Source organism: Chelonia mydas, chromosome 1, assembly GCF_015237465.2.
Source record: "Chelonia mydas isolate rCheMyd1 chromosome 1, rCheMyd1.pri.v2, whole genome shotgun sequence".
Classification (NCBI taxonomy): Eukaryota; Metazoa; Chordata; order Testudines; family Cheloniidae; genus Chelonia; species Chelonia mydas.
In genome coordinates this window covers 137,689,043-137,704,797 of record NC_057849.1, presented here as the reverse complement: position 1 = coordinate 137,704,797, position 15,755 = coordinate 137,689,043, and the positions used below count along the sequence as shown (strand labels likewise).

At 42.5% G+C, this 15,755-nt stretch overlaps 1 protein-coding gene across 9 annotated transcripts in view; it reads left to right on the top strand.

Moving 5' to 3' along the window:
* The window catches only part of SH3KBP1 (SH3 domain containing kinase binding protein 1), a 352,898-nt gene that overhangs the window by 54,792 nt on the left and 282,351 nt on the right, over positions 1 to 15,755 (top strand). For 6 of the 9 annotated variants that reach the window (XM_043537957.1, XM_037901491.2, XM_043537958.1 and 3 more), the window contains exon 2: positions 514 to 671. In XM_043537957.1, coding sequence (XP_043393892.1) covers positions 514 to 671 — 158 coding nt within the window. Of the gene's footprint in view, positions 1 to 375; positions 396 to 447; positions 672 to 5,399; positions 5,431 to 15,755 lie in introns of those variants that run through there. The other 3 variants (XM_043537961.1, XM_037901495.2, XM_043537960.1) reach the window with 3 other exon arrangements.

The window sequence follows — 15,755 nt, the reverse complement described above, 5'->3', positions numbered from 1 at the left end:
CTGGGGGTAGCAGTGATGTGCCTGGCAAACTGAGTAAAGGACTATGGTTTTGAATGGTGTGGATTTGAACACCATTTCAGAATAGTACTGAAATAAAGCAAGTATTTATAAAGTAAGAGGGAGAAAAACCATAATCTTTTCCCAGAAGTAGACACCAGTTTGTAATGCTTACATCTGAATGGATACTGCTGCAGTGACACAAATTGATTTTTTTTTTTAAATTAAAAGATAAATATAAAATAAACTGATTCAAATTGCTGTCTGTCAACCAGTCATAAAAGGTTTCTCAAACGATCTCCCCCCACCAGCACTTGTCCCTTATATGCTGCTGTTGTATGAAGTCTTCAAGGTTAATCTGACGCTATTCCTGTTGCTGAGCAGCTGTTACCGGGTTGGTTGGTTGGTTGGCTGGTTTTTTCTTTTTATCTCTGAAGCCATGAAAACTTTAATCAACCTGACTGCAAATAAATACTGTCTCTAACTCTCTGCAACATGTGGCTGTTTCTTTTTTAGTGGAGGCGATAGTGGAATTTGACTACAAGGCTCAACATGATGATGAGCTGACAATCACAGTAGGTGACATAATCACCAATATCAAGAAAGAGACTGGAGGCTGGTGGGAAGGACAGCTCAAAGGCAGAAGAGGTTTGTTCCCTGACAACTTTGTAAGAGTGAGTACAAAGTGAAACAGTTCTTGTATATTGTACTTACTAGCTTGTATTGTTGTTTGACTGAAAAGCAGTCTTTTTATATCATGCTGCTATTAGTATTTTTTTGAATCATGTTGCATTACAAAGTAGAGAATGCATTTGTGTGGATATCTAGTGTAGTTACGATATCATTAAAATAAATAAATAGACAAACCTTTTTCCTGCTCTGCAGTGGTTATTGCAGCTCCATGGTCTGAAAACAAAATTAACTTTTAGGACAAAGCCGTCCTCCAAAACTCAGTTCCTTGTATGACTCATGCTGTTTGTAATATCTTCTCTCTCATATACAGTATCTATTTATAGATATCTAGAGTGCATTATGGTGTGATGTAAAGGCTTTATCACAGGAGAGGGCAAACTACGGGCTGGATGCGGTCCATCAGGGCTTTCAATCCGGCCTGCAGGATTGCCAGCCCCATGGCACAGCAGGGCTAAGGCAGCCTCCCTGCCTGCCCTGGCCCCACACCGCTCCCGGAAGCGGCCAGCACCACATCCCTGCAGCCCCTGGGGGAGCAGAGGGCTCCGTGCACTGCCCTTGCCTGCAGGAACCAACCCCCTTCAGCTTTCACTGGCCAGGAACAGGGAACCATGGCCAATGGGAGCTTTGGGGGTGGTACCCACCCTCCGGTGAGGGCAGCGCGAGGCGGAGCCACCTGCCGCACCTCACCCCCAAGAGCCATTGCTGGATATGCTGGCCACTTCCGGCAGTGGCGTGGGGTCAGAGCCTGCCTTAGCCCCACTGCATGCCTACTGCCACCCTGGAGCCGCTCGAGGTAAGTGGTGCCAGGCCAGAGACCACACCCTGTATGCCTCCTGTTCCCCAACCCCCTGCCTTGAGCCCCCCCGCTGCACCCCTTCTGCACCCCAACCCCTTGCCCATAGCCTCTTGCCGCACCTGCACCCCTTCTGCACCCCAACCCCCTTTCCTCAGCCCCGTCCTGCACACTGCACTGCACCCCCTTCTGCACCCGTGTCCCAGCCCTACATTCATGGCCCTGCATACAATTTCCCCACCCACATGTGGCCCTCGGGCCAGAAAGTTTGCCCACCCCTGCTTTATCAGCATAAGCTTGGGGTAGATGCGTTATTCACAAATAGTGAAGCTATGAGTGAGTTATGCAGATTTTTTCCAAACAAATGTCTTTAAAATTTTTATACCACAACTCCCGTTCACGTTTCTAGAATGTGCCAAATATGGTGCAGAAATACTATTTTTAGGAATGTTTTCAAGTGTTCTTTAATATTTTGTGTGGAGGCTCTTCTTTGTTCCCCTCCTCCCGTAAGAGCATCCACCATGATCTTGTACTGGGACCTGCGAGTGGGGACCCATATGCCTATACTGAGTCTTCTTGGTTCAGGGGTCCTTGTTTGCAGATCTTGATGTAGCTTTGGGGCGACAGTTACTATGAACCTAGCTCTGTAGGAGTCCAAGGGAGGCATAATAACCAGAATAAATTACTAAAGTAGCTTTTCTAGACACCAGTATTGGGATTTTCAAGTCTGATATTGCAGCCCTTAAGGGTCTGAGAGAATGTCCCCTTTCCAATGGTATAAAGGACCTGTTTCTAGCTGTGCAGAGCCATTGCATGTTGGACTTCAAACATATAAAGCATCTGTTACTGATGCAGGGTTGAATATTTTCCTTGTAGTCCTTGTCAAAATGTCATTTTTTGAGTAGTGGGTAGGAAGTTCTACATCTGGTTAAAGGAGGAAGAAACTATTTTGTGGAAGTTTTTTTTTATTAAACTTTTTTGAAAGCTTCTCAAAATGCCCCCCCTCCCCGCCCCCCTCCCCCCCCAAGAAAAGGAAAAAAAAGAAAATGTTTTTGAGGTCTGTTGCAGACAGTGGTAATGTTAGTTTCCCAGAAAAAGGGTTGCAAGACTTCTATAATGGAAAGTGTTAGACAACCTAAGTGTAGGGGTTGCTTGCCAGATTCTCCTATAATACATTAGGACCTCAGTGTTACGAACAACAGAGTTACAAACTGACCAGTCAACCACACACCTCATTTGGAACTGGAAGTAAGCAATCAGGCAGCGGCAGAGACCCCCCTCCCCCACAAAAGTAGTGCAATGTTAAATGTAAACCTCTTCAAAAATAAAGGGAAAGCAGCATTTTTCTTCTTCATAGTAGTTTTTAAAGCTGTATTAAGTCAATGTTCAGTTGCAAACTTTTGAAAGAACAACCGTAATGTTTTGTTCAGAGTTACAAACATTTCAAAGTTATGAACAACTTCCATTCCCGAGGTGTTCGTAACTCTGAGGTTCTACTGTGTCTAAGTTTTGTTACCTCCTGTACTTTCTAAATGATCGCAAACATGTGCATCTAATCAAATGATCTCAAAATTTTACCATTTTTCTCAATAAAAAAGAACTTAAGGCCAATATAAACATATACATTACATGCAGTATCAATAAAACTGCAGTTTTTGCTTAATCAGCATATAAAGCTATTTTCAAAAGAACTGAAAACCAGATTACACACGTGCTCTTTCTCATAGTCAACCAGAACACAGAGTAAAATTTGCTTTTCCTTTGTGGAACCTTCCCTATTCCAGTTGGATACAACTGTAATAGGAAAAAGTTTCTGACATACATTCTTTAAAAAAAAAAAAAAAAAATACTGTGCGAGAATTTCAAAAGTGCATAACCTCACCTGCTGCTTCTATTTGTTTTATCCATAATTCTCCTTAAACTTGATAGAACTACAATTCAGCATGGACATAGTCATGTTGGGAAAGCTTGTCAAGCATGATAACCATGGCAAATAAAATTAATGCACGTATATAATAATCACATACATACATATACTCACTCATGTTCACTGCGCCTCTCTTGAATTCCTGAGGATTCCTAAGGATGTTCACAACAATATCAAGTAGGTGTAACTTGCTTTTTGGAGCTGTGTTCAAAATGATCACTACTTTTTCAGTGTGTCTTGATGTTTCTGGTATGTGGCATCCTACCCTACTTCAGAATATCAAAATAGTTGCTCTCAGAGGTGAAAATAGTAGCTCTTCACAGTGAAACGTTTTACATATATGTTCATATACCTGTGTAAAGGTTAAATTTCACCTGTGAGTGGAGGGGCTGTGACAGGCCTCTAATACAGGGAACTGCAGCTATTCTTTTGTGCCAAAGAAGGATGAGGAGCAGGCAAACAGAATTGCACTCTCTGCAGGCATTGAAGGTGGGTTCAGTGCCAGTTGCACATTGCCCATCATGGAAGGTTTTCATGGTTTAGCTATGGGAAGGGTAGTAGTGTGGGCACTGAGTCTGTGATTACATGGATTGGGTGGCCATGAAACCTGTGACAGGATTGCAGAAAAGGCACAGCCCCTGTTTAACTCAAGCATTGGTATAAGGGCGTTGGAGCTACCCTACTTGTGCCTGCAAATTGGGGTATGGTTTCAGTGAGGTATTTGCTGCACTGGACTTTATAGGAGGGTTGGAGATTGTAGGCATGAGTACTATCTGAAAATCTTGGATTTGTTACCCATAAACCTCCTTGATCAGTACATGCCATAATACTGACAAACTAGTTTAGTGCTATTTTTTTTTGTTATAAAGAAAAAATAGTTATTGTAAGGTCACAACAATAGCAATATGTCTGCTGTACAAAGGAGATTGCATGTCATCAGAATACATATATGCAAGGTAGCTTTTTTTTTTTTTTTTTAATGGAGCCTGCCACCCACTACCCAAGGGCTGAATCCTGACCCCACCAGCCCTGGCAAGGTGGGGAACTCACTGGCTGCCTGCTCCTCCAGCTTTTGTGTCTCCAAAGGTGGGCAGGGTCCAACCACTGCTGGCGGCCCTGGGGGTGGGGGCCGCAGCTTTACCATCCCCCATCACTGCCTAGGAGGCTGTGACTGCAAGAGAAGTCCCTGGTGGCCTCATTCAGCCCTGGTGGCTGCGTATGAGAAACGCTGGTCTAGAGCAAGAGGAGGATGAGCAGTTCTGGTTATTACATTTTAGACCAGTCCTGAGGTAGATAAACATGTAGATTGGGTTGGAGGGATAAGATCTGGATTATGATGGAAAATGTGCTCTTCCTAGAATTGGTTTGCTGTTTAATAAGGTTATGAGAGCATCCCAGGCTCATCAGGAACTTTATAGATATCTAAAACTTGGGGGATTAGGCAATCAAATTTGCTTAAATCATAAAAATTAAGTAGTATGTGTGGATTCCAGAAGTGCAGTTGGAAGTGGGTAGAAGATTGTCAAGAGTATAGGGATGCTTAGGAGGTAAAGAGAATGAAATGTATTAAATCATGGTTTGGGGGAGAGTGGTGGAGGAAATTAAAAACAGAATATGGGGGTAAGAGCAGGTGGCACTGGAAGTACTTTTTGAAGTACCTGTAACCAGAATGAAGTTTTCATCTCTATAGAGTGAGAGAAAAGAGAAGACTAAAAATACAGATTACAAGAGAATATTCTAATGAAGAGAGAGAGAATAAAAAGACAGATGTGAGAAAGAAAGGGGAAAGGAAAGCAGGTGATGGTGTTATATTTACAACTTCAGTAGCCTTATTCATCAAGGTACTTTCACTATGAAGTTACAGGAAGGGTATTTCCTGCTCTTGAATCTGCAAGCCAAATGTACTGAAAACATACAAAACAGCCATCAAAAACAAATGCTGTAAGTGTAAGTTTTATAGGGAGAGTAGAGGGGCATATTTGTCATAAATGACCTTCAGTTCAATGGAGCAACTATACAGGTACTTAAGATATCGTTTTCCCACTTCCATGTTTTTGTCTATTGTCAAGATGTACATCTGGTCTAGTGAAAGGTGACGTGGGAAAAGTTTGTCTAAATATGTGTGAAAATACTTTGTGTTCCTCATTCAAGACCTAATTTTAGATTCTGCAGTCAACTCACTTCTGTTACTATAAACAATGACGCATGAAACTGATATTTTTAATTGTGTTTAAGAAATATCTCTTATCCTTTTATGATTCTTGCCTCTCAGATTTCGCAGGTGGAGAGGTATAAATACAAACAAATAAATACAAATAAATCCCCTCCCTGTATCTGCTCTAATACCTAATATCCTCCAGATACAGATTTTTTTTTTTTAAAGGAGATACAGGAAAAGAAGAGGAGGCGAATTCTGTGGCAAGGGAAGTTGATTGAACTTCTATTTTTAATCTGTAAAATGTTTTTTTGTTAATGTTCGTGCTGAGTCTGCAAAAGATGAAATGTGTCTGGACACTGAACTTCTGGGTAATACAGGCAGTGTGTGCTAAATTTGTTCCTCTTTCTTTTGGTGTTGAGAAATGTCATTCGGAAGCAGATGGAAGTTAAGAAAAACATTGAATTCCTAGTCAAACCTAGTCAAACCATGCTTTCAGTGTAACAAACTGTACTTGAAAATGCAGCGGCAGTTGAGACAGTTAGATTTTGCTGATAGCAAATGAAGATGCAGAAAGCAGGAAACTGTGGTGAAAACCCACGCTTGCTGGCTTTAATTTACAAAGGCAACTGGTGCGTGTGATCTAGTGGTGCAGCACTGGTAAATTGTATGCCTCACTAGACTATGACAGGTTAGACTATCTTCATCCTTGTCAATTTACTCCAGGTGACTTGCAAGTACTGTTAGCAGACTTGTAGACCCTTTATTTGCAGGCTACAAGTGCAACTGGAGTTGTGTAAAGTTGCTGTATAAAGCCAGGTTTTTAGAATCCGTGAAACAGAGGGCAGAAAACTATGCATAACTGCACTGATGCTTGAGGTCAGAAGAGCTGCCAAGCTCCATTGACTCCCTCTTTGTATTAAAGCAGAAAATAAGCCTCTAAATACTGCAAATCAGTTGAATTTCAAAGACGATGATGTGTCTGCTAAACCCTCTTGAGAAGCCCATCCTACCCTATCCCCTGTTAGTGGAGAGGGTACTGCTATTCCTAGGGGGATCTTGTTCTTGAACCCTTCACAGGGCTCCCTCTTTTATATAAAGACTTGGGCATGTGGGTGTCTCTTATAACTATAAAGCTTCCACAGCCCTGATCAGGCTGCTAGAGAGGAGAGAGCATGTATTCTTTCCTTCCCACATACCCCCAGAGCATCCCAATAGTTGTTAGCCACTCTATTATCTTTGCCCCAGCCTTCTGGCTGCTGCTTGGTGGTGGACAGGTTCTTTGTCACTCCTCCAGCATCCCCTCTCCCAACCCGGCAGCCTCCCATAAAGCTCCCTGTATCTGCTTCTGATAATGTGCTCTTGACTTTACTTGATTCTTGTTGATTTTATTGCTGCCCGCAAAGTTCTGAATAACGGTAATGAAACTGACTGTGACCTTGTTAATTTTGCTCAGTAACTGCTTCTGAAAGCTATGGCATCTCCAGAGGGGCTGAAGTTATCTGCAGACTGAGGAATACAACAGTGTCCGCACTTGGAAGTTTATCTGCTTAATTGGCCAGTGGAGCCCTTCAAGTCCTTTTGTGTACTTGGTGGAGTGTTGCCATTAAATTGTTGCATTCTGATAAGATTTCTATTATAAAAAACCCCTCATTAAATATAGATTAATTCTTGAGAGGCAGTGGGCTACAATGCCTCTTAATTGCCACTTCGTTCTTAGAAATAAAAGTCAATAGCCCTGCTCTTTAAGGCCTCGAGGAAAAATAATTAAATTTGTTACCTTAGGTCCCCAAACTGTGGAGCATGCCCCCCAGAGGGGTGCAGAGGAACATTTGTGGAGGGGCCTGGGCCAACCCCCATGGGCAGTGGGGGAGGGAGCTCCACTCTGCCCCCAGCCCAGCTGCAGCCCCACAGCTCCACTCCATCCCGTGCTCTTGTTCCAGTTTAGCTCTGCCATCTCTGCCCCCAGGCCACATCTGCCTCTAGCCCCAGCTCCCTCAACCCCCCGTGCGCTGCCACCTCCCCCCCACCCGCTTCCCCTCCACCCCCCCACACTGTTCTGTCCCCAGCTCCACCTTCAGCCCGCGCTCCTCTGTTGGGCCAACTGTGCTTTAATGGACTGGGGGCACGGACAGATTCTGTTACTGGTAAGGAGTGGTGCAACAGGAGAAGTTTGGGCACCACTGCCTTAGGGTCAAGTGCAAAAGAATTAAATGGGCAAAAATGCTTCAATTTTTGACATACAGGACAGATACTTTCATATTTTATTTCCCTCCCACCCTCTTCTTAATAGCAAGGTAGACATCATAAAAAGAAAGCTTTAATACTTGTTGGCTTATAAGTGCAGTTTTTTAAAATGCATGTTTAAATTATGCAAGGGATATATAATGTCATATGCCTCCAGTTCAGTACATCTATTCTAGTTTGTTTCATAGTATTGCATATTGTGATAACTTATTTGTAAAGAGTAGTATTTTGAAGAAGTGGCTTATTAGTTTATTTGTCAGTGACTTATTGGCAGCAGCACAACTGACTGCTGACTTAATTTATGGATGATACTTAAATGTATTCCTTTTTAATGTTTCCTATTGTTGGTTCCTTAGTATCTTTATTACATATGTTATACATTAAGTAATTGATTATACAGTACTAATACCACCACTACATTAGTTTGTTGTGAAGACCGTTCAATGTATAAAATGGAAATTAAAAAAAAGACTGCTCGGCAAGCTAATTATCCTTTGCTTTCTGTTTTGTTTTTTCTGAAGAAAACAAGTTCCATTTTGAAGCATATAGTTGATTTATATAAAGGAATAAAACTACATTTGTTGTTGGAATTTTCAGTAGAGGATTCTAAACTTATATTTTTTTATCCAGTAAGAATGAAACTAAGAATTTGTTTTTTGTGTTTCTCTGCTTGAGGCTCTAAGCCAGAGGCAGAGGAAAGGAGAGGAACAACCCAGTTAGAGCAGAATTTACCATTTTGGGGTAAGTTTTCAAAGTAGTGGTATCTTACTATCATGCTCCTGTACAGAAGGCCTTCATCACAACTTCGTTTGGACACTTTCTTCTGTCTGAACTTTGCATTGTGCAAATGGTTTGAATCTGTGGGACCAACATATTTGGAGGATAGTCTCTTGTGCTAGTATTCATCGCAGCATGTGCTATTGATTTGTAGGAGTATATGTGGTGACTCTTTCCCAATGCAATCTTGAAAGGTTGGGGGCAGTGCCTTTATCACTGTGGAGCTGTGACTTTGTAATTCTCTTCCTTTCGATATATATGTCTGAGTTCATTTCTGGCTTCCTTCCAGGTTCCAAATATTTCCTCTTTAGCTTGTTTGTGTGTGGGTGGATAGGTTGGTTATTTATGTGTATTGGATTGGGGCTCTTTTATACTAGGTCCAGCATTTGTTTTACTATTAACTCATGTTGCCATGAGAAATTCTTCTTCTTTAGATAAATTATTTTAAGGTGCTTGGAAACCTTCAGGTACAATTGCTTTATTTAAAAAAACAAAACAAAAAGGGCCAAAACCCTACAATTTTGGATATACAGAGGCCCTAGAACAGAACAGATCTGTCCTTTTCTTTCCTCTGTGGGAGAAGTTATAACTCTTGAGATGCAATAACAGTATTTGCAGTAAAAAATCATAGACTCCTGGAAACTAAAGGTAGAAAAGACCTGTTTTAACATCATGTTCACCCCCTGCCTTTGCAGGATTATTCCTTACTGTTTAGTCAAGGACAAGTTGGATTTTTGTATAATATAAATGTTGGAAGGAATGGTATAGGTAGAACCACTACATCTGTAAGGCTATGACTGATATCCTTTGGGTGATGCCATCTTTAAAATTATTAGATTATGAACTCTGTGGGATTTTTTTTTTTTCTGTGTGTAAGATGACGTAGAAGTGACACGTGATTCTGGAGGTATATGACAGAACTATGGGGTTTAACAATTCTCACTACAAAGGGTTACTCCCATGCACAAACTTAGTCTCACAGGTAGAGTTCCATTGACTCCTGTGGAACTATGGAAATCCTTTGCATAATTATAATAATTTCATCTTCTTCCAAATATCTCACAATACGCAGCAGTTACAATGGAAATTTTACAGTGTGACGACATATCAGATGGGCAAGAAAAGACATCAGGGATTGTAATACTAAATGCCACCATGGTGAATTTTAGCAAGCCTATACTCTGAGTAGTTGTTGTTGCACCTGATTTTGTGAGGATGAATAGACAATGGCATAAATTGTATAGGGAGATCATTAACATATATGTATGAAAATGGAGGTTTGTTTTTTAAGTCTTCTTTCCTGTGAACCCAAATAACAATGTTGTGCCAAGACATCAGACCCAGAAAGAAAGACTAGAGACAAATTTATAGTCAAAGGAAAAGCATCCAGTCCATTTTAATTGTTCAAGATGAATGAAGTGCAGAAATAAGCAAACAGTATAAGTGGTGAAAAATAACTAACAGTTTTAAAATGTGTTTAGTTTCAAATGAAATAAAAATTAAAAGTGAAGGTCACTTTTAAAAAATGTGGGGTTAAATTTAGGTCACCTAAAGGCATTCCTGGTAATATTTTATAAAGGGTGTTCGTTCTGGTTTGGGGTGAGTCTGCTTAAATTTAATATTGAGAATTGCATTTGACTAACTTGTCTTCATGTAAATATGTGTTTTGAGTGTTGTATTGCCTGTCTAGAATCTAGTGGGAAGCAGTTTAGAAGCTTATGTTGGAGACTGTATTGTTTACAGGGCTCCCCCCCCTCCTTTTCATCCTGCTAACGCCTGACTACATACATTTACTAGAGCTTCACAGGTATCTTTGTAGCATAATTATTATAAGGCAGAGTGTATTGGAGCTATTTAGATTCATGATCCACACATGTCATTCTCTTCGGAGTTGAGGGGGAGAAATGAAAGTACATTTCTCTTGAAGTTCGCATGATTTGGGCTTTTATAGTTAATAATATTTTACAGCTACATAATATCAATCCTTTCTTTTTTTTAAACTTTCAAGTGAATTTGGTGCTTTTGAAAGACGCTGGATTAACATCCCTGGAGACAAGTCCTCTCGTTATCCCTGGAAAGGACAAGGAATGCTGCCACAGTATTCCAGCTGGACGTTGGCTGGTCACCATGGCCATTCAGTTCTTAAACTTTTTTAAGGGGCTGCCAGTTGGAGTGCCAATTACTGCCATTTGTTGTGATAGTAGTTGTTTTTTTCCCTTTTTAAATAACATGGACACCTCCCACCACAAGCTGGACGAAGACTAAAATTTCACATTTGAGAACAAATGGTAATGAATTTCTTCTACCACTGACTTGAACTGGGGATGTAGAGGTAGAGTCTAGGCCAGGGGTGAGCAAACTTTTTGGCCAGAGGGCCACATCGGGTTTGCAAAACTGTATTGAGGGCTGGGTAGGGATGGCTGCGCCTCCCCAAACAGCCTGGCCCCCTCCCACTATCTGACCCCTCCCTCTTCCAGCCCCCTGACTGCCCCCCTCAGAACCCTTGACCCATCCAACCCCCCCTGCTCCTTGTCCCTTGACAGCCCCCTCCCAGATCCCTCATCCCTCACCGCCCCGCCCCGGGACCCCACCCCCTATCCAAACCCCCCTGCTCCCTATTCCCTGACTGCCCCAACCCCATCCAGACCCCCGCCCCCTAACAGACCCCTGGGGACTCCCACGCCTATCCAACCACCCCGCTCCCTCTCCCCTGACTGCTCCCCGGAACTCTCTGCCCCTTAGCCAACCCCCCTGCTCCCCGCCCCCTTACCATGCCGCTCAAAGCAGCATGTCTGGCAGCCATGCCGCCCAGCTGGTGCCAAACACGTTGCCGCGCTGCCCTGCAGGAGTGCGCAGCTCCACCGCCCAGAGCGCTGCCCGCGCAGCGGCATGGCTGTGGGGGAGGGGGGGCAGCGGGGGAAGGGGGCTAGGGGCTAGCCTCCCCGGCCGGGAGCTCAAGGGCCGGGCAGGACTGTCTGGCCTGCGGGCCGTTGTTTGCCCATCTCTGGTCTAGGCTATCCCGAAGCATGTGTAAGGCATATGGATCCATGATCCCATTATTTACAGTGACCTGATTTCTCCGCTACCTGTCTCCGTATGCTATTGTGACCCAACACACCCTGAAAGCCTAACTTGGGAGTCCAGGACTCCATGACTGTACAACAGAGGTAGTCAATAGGTAGACCGCAAGTCAAATCGGGATGCTTTTTAATGTACCCTGAAATCTTTTTATGTACTTGTTTTCATTATTATTTTTTTTATATTTTCTCTGGAGTCTGGACCTTGACTATACCTTGCTGAATAAATTTGGACCTTGACAAAAAATAATTGATTATCCCCGCTGCACAACAAGAGATTTGATCAAAACACCCCGCCAGCAGAACCTTTCCCCATTTGAACCTACAGTGACAAATGCCATCATTCCCCAGTGTTGCAGAGCGTGTGTCAGCATGAGCCACCCTCACTGCATGACAACATAACCACCCCAGCCTCTGTTTTCTTCATGAGCCAAACTTACTTGCACTCAGGTATTTGAAATAACATTTTCCCTCTGGTAGTCTGATTATTAAGCAGTAACCCAAAATAAACGTAGTTTCTTTGTCCCTCCTAGGCGCCAATTATTCTTCCCTCTTTCTAGGGGTAGTAGCACTTATACTCCTGGTGCAGGGTTCTCCATAGCCTTCCTTCTAGGGCAGGGGTGGCCAACCTGAGCCTGAGAAGGAGCCAGAATTTACCAATGTACATTGCCAAAGAGCCACCGTAATACATCAGCAGCCCCCCCATTAGCTCCCACCACCCGCTCCCGGTGTCTTCCACCCACCAGCAGCCCCTCCAATCAGCGTCTCCCCCTTCCTCCCAGCACCTCCCGATCAGCTGTTTCGTGGCATGCAGGAGGCTCTGGTGGGGAGGAGCTAGGGCATGGCAGGCTCAGGGGAGGGGGTGGGAAGAGGTGGAGGGGGACAGGGCCTGTGGCAGAGCCAGAGGTTGAGCAGTGAGCACCCCCTGGCACACTGGAAAGTTGGCGCCTGTAGCTCCAGCCCCAGAGTTGGGGCCTATACAAGGAGCCGCATATTAACTTCTGAAGAGCTGCATGTGGCTCCGGAGCCACAGGTTGGCCACCCCTGTCTTAGGGGGTGTACGTACTAGCCTCATGATTACTTTGAAGTCCTGCCCTTGATGGGATCAGCCTGTTCCCTGCAGGTCTATCCCAGTGTGTGAACAGGCAGCCCATCCTGTAGAAGCCTCATTTTTGGGCTACCATCATGTGACCTGCTGTCATCTGATTCCGTCACAGGCCAGAGCTTAGGGCTTTAGCCTCTTGGGATATGTCTATACTGTAATTAGACACTGATGGTTGGCCTGTGCCAGCTGACTGGGTTTTGCGGGGCTTGGGCTATGGAGCTGTTTAATTGCGGTGTAGATGTTCAGTCTCGGGTTGCAGCAGGAGCAAGGAAGCAGACATTACCAAATATACAGCACAGAGTAAATATGTATTGGCCCAACCCTGTGTTTTACCGAAAGAAGTTTTAAAATGCACTGTATGTAACAGCTTCTCGGCTCCTTGGAGCTCAGATCAAGTGCAAATAGTCTCTCGGCCTATCAAAGGCTACGATCAAGTGTCTTGATCTTTTTGGTCTTTTGGCCTTGAGATGAAAACCTCGTCTGTGTCTCTTGTACCGTGAAATAAAAACATTATCTATGATATTGCAGTTTATGGTTGTACAAATAGGGAAAATGTAAATCCAGAACATATACAAATTGCATTTTAAGCATTTGTCAATGTATATTTTGTAGAATGAATCCCTTTAAACATTGTAAAATAAGCACAAGAAAGATTGTTAAAGAACTCCATTGTTACCAGAAACTGAACAATTATTGCTTTGTGTGTCTGCTTGTAACTGTGTTGTTGGTTTTTATTGGTGGTCATGTTTACTCAAACTGTGTCACTGTAGATGAGGAGTGGTGATGCTTTACTTCCCTGCTTATCTGTCAGGTAGGTTAATAGAGGAACAAGATGGGTGAGGTAATACTTTTTTGGACCAACTTCTGTTGGTGAGAGAGACAAACTTTTGAGGTACATGGAGCTCTTCAGGTCTGGGAAAGGTACTCAGTGCTACAGCTAAATACAAGGACCTAGAACAGATTGTTTACAATAAGTAGTTAATACACATTGTAACAGACCACTCAGAGTGAAGTGGCCTGTTAGCACCTCTGCAGTACTAGAAAAAAAGACCAAAATCTGAGTGTATTTAGTTTAGCAAGCTAATGGCAAAACTATTATTTTATAAAGACATTTCTAAAAACAACATTACCATAAAAAGAGCTAAATTGCTCTTGTTACTAGATAGTTTTGGTGAAATATAGATGGAAAAAATGATTATGTGTAGTAAAAAACCACTGTGCTAATAATAATCTTGCAACAAGAACGTCTAAAGTTCAACCACAGAAAACCGGCATGCATGTCTCAATGTAAATTTATTCATCAGCATAATTTTTCCTGTTTCACTTTTTTCTTTGCTTTTTGTGGGTTTTAGTTTTCAAACTTTAGCTGAATTCCATTGTTTTATTTATGCTTATGTCTGACAATTTAAGAGGATCGAGGCATGACAAATGTGCAGCTGTAAGAACATTTAAATGTAGAGATTATTTTGTGCATTTTCTCTTAGTATTGCAAATACGTATTTAAGTAAAAGGTCTTTATGGCCCCACCCACCTTCTTCTTTTAAGCAATTATGCAATAAAATCAGAGCTCTATTGTGCCTTTTTCTGTGTGTGGATCTTTGACTCCATGGAATTTGCACCCATGGATTGAGAATATGTTAAGGCCCGTAATCCTGTATTTGAAATCAGAATCAGTTCTCATGAAATGATTGCCACAAATTCAGGATTAAGTAGGGGGAAAAGAAAATTTTGTACATTTACAAATATTTTTGTAATGAAACAATGACAAGGAAAACTATGACAAATACTTGAAAGGAGATAGGATTTGTTTTGTTCTGATGTAAATGAAAGTTATCTCCTTTGTGAAGTTGTTCTTTATGGAGCAAAAGTATTTATATTAAATGTATTTAAAACCTCCCTAGGTGCATGTGTAGGGCCTCATCCTGCAAACACTTCTGCAGAGGAATAACTTCACCATGCAGATAGTCCCAATGAAGTCATTGGGATAATTATGTGCGTAAAGTTACTGACATGCATAAGTGCTGGCAAGGTAGAGGCTGTCTTTAACAACTCTACTGAGGATATTGAATCTAATTATTATGAGAGAGACAGGATAGGTGAGGTTCATAGATTCATAGATATTAAGTTCAGAAGGGACCATTATAATCATCTGGTCTGACCTCCTGCACAATGCAGGCCACAGAATCTCACCCACCCACTCCTGCAATTAACCTCTCACCTATGTTTGAGCTATTGAAGTTCTCAAATCATGGTTTAAAGACTTCAAGGTGCAGAGAATCCTCCAGCAAGTGACCCGTGCCCCATGCTACAGAGGAAGGCAAAAAACCACCAGGGCCTCTTCCAATCTGCCCTGGAGGAAAATTCCTTCCTGATCCCAAATATGGCGATCAGCTGAACCCTAAGTATGTGGGCAAGATTCACCAGCCAGATACCCAGGAAAGAATTCTCTGTAGTAACTCAGATCCTACCCCATCTAACATCCCAATCACAGGCCATTGGGCCTATTTACCATGAATAGTTAAAGATCAGTTAATTGCCAAAATCATGTTATCCCATCATACCATCTCCTCCATAAACTTATCGAGTTTAATCTTAAAGCCAGATAGGTCTTTTGCCCCCACTGCTTCCCTTGGAAGGCTGTTCCAGAACTTCACTCCTCTGATGGTTAGAAATCTTCGTCTAATTTCAAGCCTAAGCTTCCTGATGGCCAGTTTATATCCATTTGTTCTTGTGTCCACATTGGTACTGAGCTTAAATAACTCCTCTCCCTCTCCAGTATTTATCCCTCTGATATATTTATAGAGAGCAATCATATCTCCCCTCAACCTTCTTTTGGTTAGGCTAAACAAGCCAAGCGCCTTGAGCCTCCTTTCATAAAACAAGTTTTCCATTCCTCGGATCATCCTAGTAGCTCTTCTCTATACTGTTCCAGTTTGAATTCATCCTTCTTAAACATGGGGGACCAGAACTGCACACAGTATTCC